The sequence below is a fragment of the Protobothrops mucrosquamatus genome, unplaced genomic scaffold, assembly GCF_001527695.2.
Source record: "Protobothrops mucrosquamatus isolate PMUCROS unplaced genomic scaffold, P.Mucros_1.0 scaffold13, whole genome shotgun sequence".
NCBI lineage: Eukaryota > Metazoa > Chordata > Lepidosauria > Squamata > Viperidae > Protobothrops > Protobothrops mucrosquamatus.
In genome coordinates this window covers 255,650-264,405 of record NW_015386400.1, presented here as the reverse complement: position 1 = coordinate 264,405, position 8,756 = coordinate 255,650, and the positions used below count along the sequence as shown (strand labels likewise).

The following is an 8,756-nucleotide window of genomic DNA, read 5'->3' as shown; positions in this document are numbered from 1 at the left end:
ATGTACTAAGATTTCAAGTTCAACCTTTTTGTTCCTCATACTTTGAGCATTAGTCTATACTATAACCATTGGATATTTCTTTTGATCTACCCTGTATTTGCTTCCTACATTTCCATGGCAGTATGCTCCAGCTGCCAAAAAAGTCAGTATAGTTCTGAGCTACATCAACAGAAGGGCAGTATCAAGATCATATGAACTGCTAGTGCCACTTTATAGTGCTTTAGTAAGATCACGCTTCGAATATTGCATCCAGTTTAGTCATCAGGATACAAAAATGATGTCGCGATTCTAGAAAGAAGGCAAAAAAGAGCAACAAAATTGATTGAGGACTGGAGGCTAAAATATATGATGAATGGTTGCAGAAACTGGGTATATCTAATGAAGAAAAGGACGAGGGATAGCTATCAGAGAGGATTAACCTGAGGACAGGACAACAAGTAACAAATAGAAACTTATCAAGGAGAGGTCCAACCTAGAAGTAAGGAGAAATTTCCTGACAATAAAAACAATTAATCAATTAATCAGTGAAACGGCTTGCCTCCCGAAGTTATCGGTGCTCCACCACTGCATGTTTTTAAGAAGAGATTGGACAGCTATTTGTCCAGAATGATATAGGGTTTTTTGTTTGAGCAGGAGGATTGGCTTAGAACAGGGATATCAAACTGCCGGCCCGTGGGCTGGTTTCATCATACCGAAGCCGCGCCCACCCCATTGCCAATGCAAAAAGAATCGCAATATGTGGCAGGTTTGACACCCGTGGCCTAGAAAACCTTCCAACTCTGTTATTCTGTATTCATTTGGGATTGGACTGGATGGTTTCTTTTTCCAAGGATGATGTCAGCTCTAAACTTCTAGGAAGGTTGAACTTCATTAGTTGAATGGAAAACCACCAGGAAATCCCATAACTGAGGATCAGAGAATTCAGAAAAGCATCCTAAAACACAACAATGGTACTTCTATATTAGCAAGGAATCAAGTTCAGCTAGACTCCAGGAAAATCTTAGCAATGTCTTTGTAACACAGCAGTTCCAGGCTAGTCCATTTGGGAAAAAATGGAACAAGTCAAGTAACCAAGATCTTTCCTGGAAGGGGGAGGGGAGGGAGGGTCAGCTCAAATATTTCAACAATAGTGATGAAGTTTTTTCCTAATTACAGGTAGTCCTCAGCTTACGACTACAACTGAGTTCAAAATGTCTGTTGCTAAGCGAGACAGTCGTTAAGTGAATTTTGCCCCATTTACCTTTCTTGCCAGAGTTATTGAATCATTGCAATTGTTAAGTTAGTAACATGATTCTTAAGTGAATCTGTCTTTCCCACTAAATGAACTGTTGTAAGTCGAGGACTACCTGTATAATCATTTTTAAAAATCTTCAATTCATGTTCGCTTCCAATTTCTTGCGGAAAATGCTTTTGCCTCAAATCTCTGCAAAAGGCCGTCAGGCGAATTGGATCTCCCCATTTTCTGCCTCTCCCGTCTGGCCTGGGATTCTTCCTTATGGAAAACCAGAGGAATGAGCCAGTTCAGAGCCCCAAAGCCGGGTTTTGCCTTCTCACAAAGATAAATATAAAACGTGCCGGAATTTGCAGGTCCGGCCTACAATTGTCTTTGAGCTCGTTACATCCGGGCCCGGCGGCAACATTCGCTCTGTTGTTGCCATGGTAACAGCTTGGCTTGTGACAACCGGGCGCAGCGGGAGCCAGAAAGCTCAAAATGAACAGAAAGAAGCTGCAGAAGCTTACCGAGTCTCTGTGCAAATCCGCTAAACATTGTGAGTGAAAATTGGATCTACTCTTTCCTCTGTACCTCTTTAAACCCAGCCGCTCCTGGGTTCATTAATAGATCAGAGAATTCGTGACAATTGTTTTTATATTGTTACTTCGACTGGATAAGATTGAGCTTTCCACCCAAAGATGCTGAAACTACAACTCCCAGAATTCCTTGCCAGCGGAGTAACCTTAATTGAGAACGGCAATATTAAGAGTACCGGGGAGATACATATTCAAATTTACATTCGATGATGAACAAATAAATCTTCATTGTTTATTTTGTTTCACTGTTTCCTTTTGTAGTTAATAAATTTGAAGTGGAATGTCTCATAAAACTTTTCAACAATCTGGATGTGGAACCCAGCGACAGACATGCTGTTGTTGGTTTAGATCGCAACTCATTTCGCAATATTCTACATGTGACATTTGGAATGACAGATGACATGATTATGGACAGAGGTGAGATTAAATCAACGCTCATAAATTATTGTATTTTAAAATATTTTTGAAAAGTTATTTCAGATTGCAGTTTTGAAAACATTTCTATATTGGTTAATTCATGAAGTTTGAAAATCGCATGGAAGTCCAAATTGTTCCTGTTTTATTTAACATGATTCACTGTTCATAATTGATAAGCCTTGAGTAGGATTTATTCTCCTGCAATACTGAGTTCTATTGATAATATTATTTGACCCTCTTGTAGTATTTGGGTTTCTATATCATTTGGCCTTTTTAATGTCCCCACGTGTAACAAATAGCAATAGCTCTAGTAAAATATTTATATTGATCCAGAGCTAGAAATGCGAATTGTAATTTTAATAAAGATCTGGAAATGCTTCAGCTATAGATAATATAAGCTGACTTTGGACACTAATCAATATTTACTGTTTGTACACTGTTGGGCAATATATGGTGTAAAATATAAAACCTCCTTGGAGTTGAATTTCTCTCTTTGAGACTTCCATATGCCAATATGGAAGAGATTTGCTATTGACTTCTGGGATATTTTCAATTTCCTAGTCTAGCCCACAGACCTAGTATTTTCTAGTGATCTCCCATCCAAGCCTTAACTATATTCAACCCTTTTTTGCTTTAAAAAAAGGAGAGAGAACATAGCAATATTAAAATGTTGTTAAAACTATGTTTAAATGTTATGAAATTGTTTTTTTAAATTTTCCAGGAACTTGAGATTCAGTAAAATTTGAATAATGGATCTCCATATCATATCAGAAACTTTGATTCAAACATGAAAGCCTATGAAGATAGTCTTCTTTTGCAGAGGCATTGGAGGAATTACTTAGGGGATGTCTGAGTTGAAGACTGGCTTTAGCTGCTTAATGGTTATATTTATGAGATTTTATAATGTAATGTTACAACTTTGGGGATTACTCTATACTGGAATTTAATATAATGCAAACACAAGCAATAGAAAATAATTCAACCAGTGTCTTAAACTTCAAAAGAGCTGATTTTAACAAACTCAGAGAGAATCTAGGAAAGATTCTATGGATGAAAATCCTAAAGGGGAAAACAACTCAAGAAGCATGGGAAACTCTGAAAAATGCTATCATAAAAGCCCAGTCCAGCACAATACCCCTCAAAAAGAAAAACAAGAAATTTAAGAAGAAACAAGCATGGCTGCTCAAAGATCTCTCTGACAAATTGAAAGACAAAAACAACAGGTACAAAAAATGGAGACAGGGACATATAACTAAGGCTGATTAGACAGCCAGAATATGCAGAGATGAACTCAGGAAAGCAAATGCTCAGAATGAACAAAGACTTGCAACAAAAATCAAGGATAATTAAAAAAAAGTTTCTTTCAACATATTAATAACAAGAAAAAGGTTAAGGAAATAATTGGTCCATTAGTGGAAGAAAGTGGCAAGAAAGTGACAAGCAACAGGGAGAAAGCAGAACTACTTAACTTGTTTTTTGCATCTGTCTTTACACAAAGGGAAAAAACAGTCCAACCTATCAAAAACATTACTGTAAAAAACAGATTAGAAACACAATTTAAGATAGGCAAGAAAATGGTAACTGAGTACCTGCCCATCTTAGACAAGTTCAAATCACCAAGACCAGATGGATTACACCACAAGGTTCTGAAGGAACTGGCAAATGTGATCTCAGAACCACTGAACTATATCTTTAAAAGCTCCTGGAGCTCTGTGGAACTACCAGAGGACTGGAAAAGAGCTGATGTAGTTCCCATCTTCAAAAAAGGAAAAAAAATGGATCCAGAAAACTACAGATCTATCAGCCTGGCCTCAATACTTGGGAGATTCTAGAAAAGATAACTAAACAATGAATCAGCAAACACCTAGAGGCAAACAAAATCATTACCAAAGCCAAAATGGGTTTGTCAAAAACAGATCATGCCAGACAAATCTTATTGCATTCTTTGATCAGGTGACAAAATTAGTGGACCAGAGGAATGCTGTGGATATAATTTACTTGGACTTCAGTAAGGCATTTGATAAAGTAGACCACAACCTACTAGTTTATAAGATAGAAAAATCTGGGTTACACAGCATCAGCACCAGGATTCGTAACTGGCTGACCGGCCGTACTTAATGTGTGGTCCTCAGTGGAACTGCATCTACATGGAGGGAAGTTGTAGTGGAGTGCCCCAGGGCTCTGTTCTGGGCCCAGTGCTCTTCAACATCATCAATGATTTGGATGAAGGGATAGATGGGGAATTCATCAAATTCGCAGATGACACCAAACTGGCAGGAATAGCCAACATTACAACACTCGAAGCTTAAGGTACAGAAGGATCTTGAAAGACATGAACATTGGGCGCTATCTAACAAAATGAAATTCAATGGTGAAAAAAGTAAGGTTCTACATTTAGGCAAGAAAAACCAAATGCACATGTATAATATAGGTGGCACCTTGCTCAATAGTAGTAACTGTGAGAGGGATCTTGGAGATCTAGTGGACAATCACTTGACTATGAGCCAGCAGTGTGCAGCAGCAGCCAAAAAAATTAATACAATCCTGGATTGTATAACAGAGGCACAGAATCGAAATCACGCAAAGTATTAGTACAGCTTTATAAAACCCTAGTAAGACCATACCTGGAATACCAATTTTGGTCACCATACTACAAAAAACATGTCGTGACTTTGGAAAAAGTTCAGAGAAGAACAACTAAAATGATCAAAGACCTGGAGACTAAAACATATGAAGAAGGGCTGCAGGAATTGGATTTAGCTAGTCTAAAGAAAAGAAGAAACAGGGTGACATGATAGCAGTATTCCAGTATTTGAGGGGCTGCCACAAAGAAGAGGGCGTCAAACTATTCTCCAAAGCACCAGAGGGCAGGACAAGAAACAATGGTTGGAAACTGATCAAAGAGAAGAGTAACCTGGAATTAAGGAGAAACTTCCTAACAGTGAGGACAATTAACCAGTGGAACAGCTTGCCTTCAGAAATCGTGGGCACTCCATCACTGGAGATTTTTAAGAAGAGACTAGACAGTCACTTGTCTGAAATGGTGTAGGTTCTCCTGCTTGAGCAGGGGCTGGACTAGAAGACCTCCAAGGTCCCTTCTAATTCTATTCTATGATTACTGTTTCATTACTTTTATTGTGTTGTCAAGTCTCAGACATTCAGACACTGACCATATACACAGGTATAGGCAATGTTCATACTCAAGATAAATGCATTTAAATGCAAATGCCAACTCTGAAATAAAAGAATAATCTTGTTTTTCTTTCAGTGTTCCGTGCTTTTGACAAAGACAATGACAGCTGTGTTAGTGTAACAGAATGGGTAGAAGGCTTATCAATATTTCTTCGAGGGACTTTGGAAGAAAAGATGAAATGTAAGATTTTCCTAGTAAAAATTGATTTTCATGTTAATTTGAATTTAGGGAAAATTCATTATGAAATACATTGTAAAAATACACTATATTGTACATTTTCTATCTATACCAGACATGTCAAACCCGCGACGTCATATGACGTCACACGATGTATTGGAACTTTTTCCCCATTGCCGGCAATGGGGTGGGCACGGTTTCCTCATGACGCATCCGGCCTGCGGGCCGGCAGTTTGATACCCCTGATCTATATGATACATACTGTACAGTCTAATTAGTCTTATTTATTACCAAATACTTAGCCTTCTTTAACTACAACTTAATTACTGTTATTTTCAATTATCTGGAAGGCATTTTGTTTGACATGTATGCAGTTAATGCAGTTATCCCTTTTAGACTGCTTTGAGGTTTATGACCTGAATGGTGATGGATATATTTCACGAGAAGAAATGTTTCATATGCTGAAAAACAGTCTGCTAAAACAGCCTTCAGAGGAAGATCCCGATGAAGGAATTAAAGATTTGGTAGAAATAACACTGAAGAAAATGGCAAGTATAATAAATTTTAAAATACAACTTATTGTGTTTAGATAATACTAATAGTTTACCCAATTAACTCAGTTGGGCTTCATTCATATACTTAGTGGATGAAAAAAAAGCCAAAATGAAATAAATAAACAAACAGATAATCTTGAGAATCTATTGGGTAAATCAGCAATGCCGAATTAGAGATTGGAACAATACCAGAAGAATATTTTTTAAGTAAATAAATTACAGTAGGAATTATATGAAATATGACTGGCCTGCCAATAAAAAAACATGCATATAATTCCAATTATAATTTATCCCCAAATAATTATATATAAGGCTTTAGTCTAAATATAGTGATTAATAAGGGGTTAAAATGTCTTATTTCATAGGACTATGATCACGATGGCAAAGTCTCTTTTGTGGATTTTGAAAAGGCAGTAAGAGATGAAAATCTCCTCTTAGAAGCATTTGGGCCATGTTTACCTGATATGAAGGTACTTATGAAGTCTATATCTAAGTATATTAATAATCAATTTATTAGTAATTTTATTATGAACAATTGCTTGGATGCAATAAAATTGTATTCCTGTTCTATGTTTGAACTAAATGTTCTCAATATAAAACTAAAGTTATTAAACTGCTTTTTTTGAATGGTCACTGAATGAGGCTAACCAAAATCATTATATATGTATATGAGAGACTTTTAATGCTGATCGTCAAGCAAGCCAATTGTATTTCAGCATGTTTTAACTAAAGTCTTCCCTTTGATCTAAAATAACTTTAGTCTAGGATTAAGCGACTATGCTTAGCTATGCTCTATCTATAGATCAGTGTTTCTCAACCTTGACAATTTTAAGGCATGTGGATTTCAACTCCCAGAATTCCACAGGCAGCATTGAAGTAGATTATACTTCTCAAACCTGAATATAAATCATCAGTATCCCACTTCTGACTATTTTAACCAAAAGTTTTGGATTTGTTTTAGCCAAAGTATTTGCTTTTTCTAATTTTTTGGGAACATACTATTTTCTATTTTTTCTGAACAATGTGAACAATGGCTCCGTCAGTTCATGGAGCTACTGGTAGATCAGATTCAAATATATAAATACATATTGAACAGTGAAATGCTTTTTATCTGAAAGGAAGATTTAATTTTTTCCAGATAATCTATCTACTTGCTATTAAAATTCTTGTTCTTATTGTTTAACTGAGGTGAAACAGTGCATCTCGGGGCAACATTTTTTGAACCAAGGTATCTCAAATGCATCCAAAATGTGGGACATTTGACTCCTGTGGAATTGAAATTTGGCAAATCTTATAAATTTTAAGAGAAAAAAATTATCATAAAACAGATATCATATACAAAATGTCATAAAACATTTATGGTGATATTGTTTGACTGTTACATAGCTCAACATATGCTATTTTCAAGGCAAATACATCTCTGAATGTATCCAACTTTTCCAGTGAAGGCAACACATTAAAATTTCTGTCATTGTTAAAGATTTTGAGGAATTTCTTACCAAAGGAAAAATCTCTAGAGATGATCCAAAGGATCACAGGTTATCTAGTTTACTGTTAAGGAGAATGTCATCTAAAAGATTGACCAAGTAGGGTAATGAGACATGTTTCTGGGGGCACAGATAGGGGATTAACTCTTATAAAAGACGTATGTTTTGTATAAAATATGAAATACTTCTGTGTATTATCAGTACTCTTGTAGAAACAAATCTGTTGTAAGGTTGACCATTTTAATCATTCATTTAGGCTTTTGACTCTTCTGGAAAAGTACATCATCAAATACTAATGCGATGACTTAACAGTGTAGGAACTCTTACAGTAAATTTCTTGTAATAAATTTTTCATTTAATACAATTAATTTTTTCCCCTGCGGCTATATTAATGTCTAGTTATATAAACTGCCTAACTACATGCATTTCTGAAAACCAGAGTGTTTCAAAAATAAAAGCATCAGAATATCATTTATGTTTATGGATCATTTGATATGAACAAAAATATCAATGTACAATAGACCCAGAGAATGATGTAACCAGCTTCACGTACTTAGGAAAATCTTGATCTTTTTATTTCTCAAACAATCAGAATTTTGGCAAATAATTTCAATAAAATATGATACATGATTATTATTACATTTTTATTCCATGTTTTTATATAAAATACAAGGGATAAACATACCTATATTCCAGTCTCCTATTTTCCCCACAGCTTCAACCTTTTGAGGGAGGGTTGGGCTGAGAGTGACTGGCCCAGAGACATGACTAGCTCAGCCATCATTCATGCCTAAGGTAGACTTAAAACTCAAAAGTCTCTTGTTTTCTAGGCCAGTACCGTATATTCTGGCGTATAAGACGACTGGGCGTATAAGATGACCCCCAACTTTTCCAGTTAAAATATAGAGTTTGGGCTATACTCACCGTATAAGACTACCCCTGTTCCAACACACACCAAATAAAAATTAAAAAACATCAGATTTGATTTCAATATGGTAATTTTAATTCAAATGCTTATGACATGCAGGTACTTAGCAGGAAAACTGTCACTTATAAACATAAGGCTGTTTGTCATCAAACATGTAAACATAAAACAGTGCAAGTGGATTAAACTTTTCC

At 35.9% G+C, this 8,756-nt stretch overlaps 1 protein-coding gene across 2 annotated transcripts in view; it reads left to right on the top strand.

Annotated features, from left to right (window-relative positions):
* Positions 1-1,669: 1,669 nt before the first annotated feature.
* Positions 1,670-8,756, top strand: part of EFCAB1 (EF-hand calcium binding domain 1) — a 10,188-nt gene continuing 3,101 nt past the window's right edge. The window contains exons 1-6 of one of the 2 annotated variants that reach the window (XM_015810638.1): positions 1,670-1,769; positions 2,071-2,226; positions 5,495-5,599; positions 5,993-6,144; positions 6,516-6,620; positions 7,894-8,110. In XM_015810638.1, the coding sequence (XP_015666124.1) occupies positions 1,712-1,769; positions 2,071-2,226; positions 5,495-5,599; positions 5,993-6,144; positions 6,516-6,620; positions 7,894-7,941 (624 nt within the window). In that variant the 5' untranslated portion in view covers positions 1,670-1,711 and the 3' untranslated portion in view covers positions 7,942-8,110. Of the gene's footprint in view, positions 1,770-2,070; positions 2,227-5,494; positions 5,600-5,992; positions 6,145-6,515; positions 6,621-7,893; positions 8,111-8,756 lie in introns of those variants that run through there. The other variant, XM_015810637.1, reaches the window with a different exon arrangement.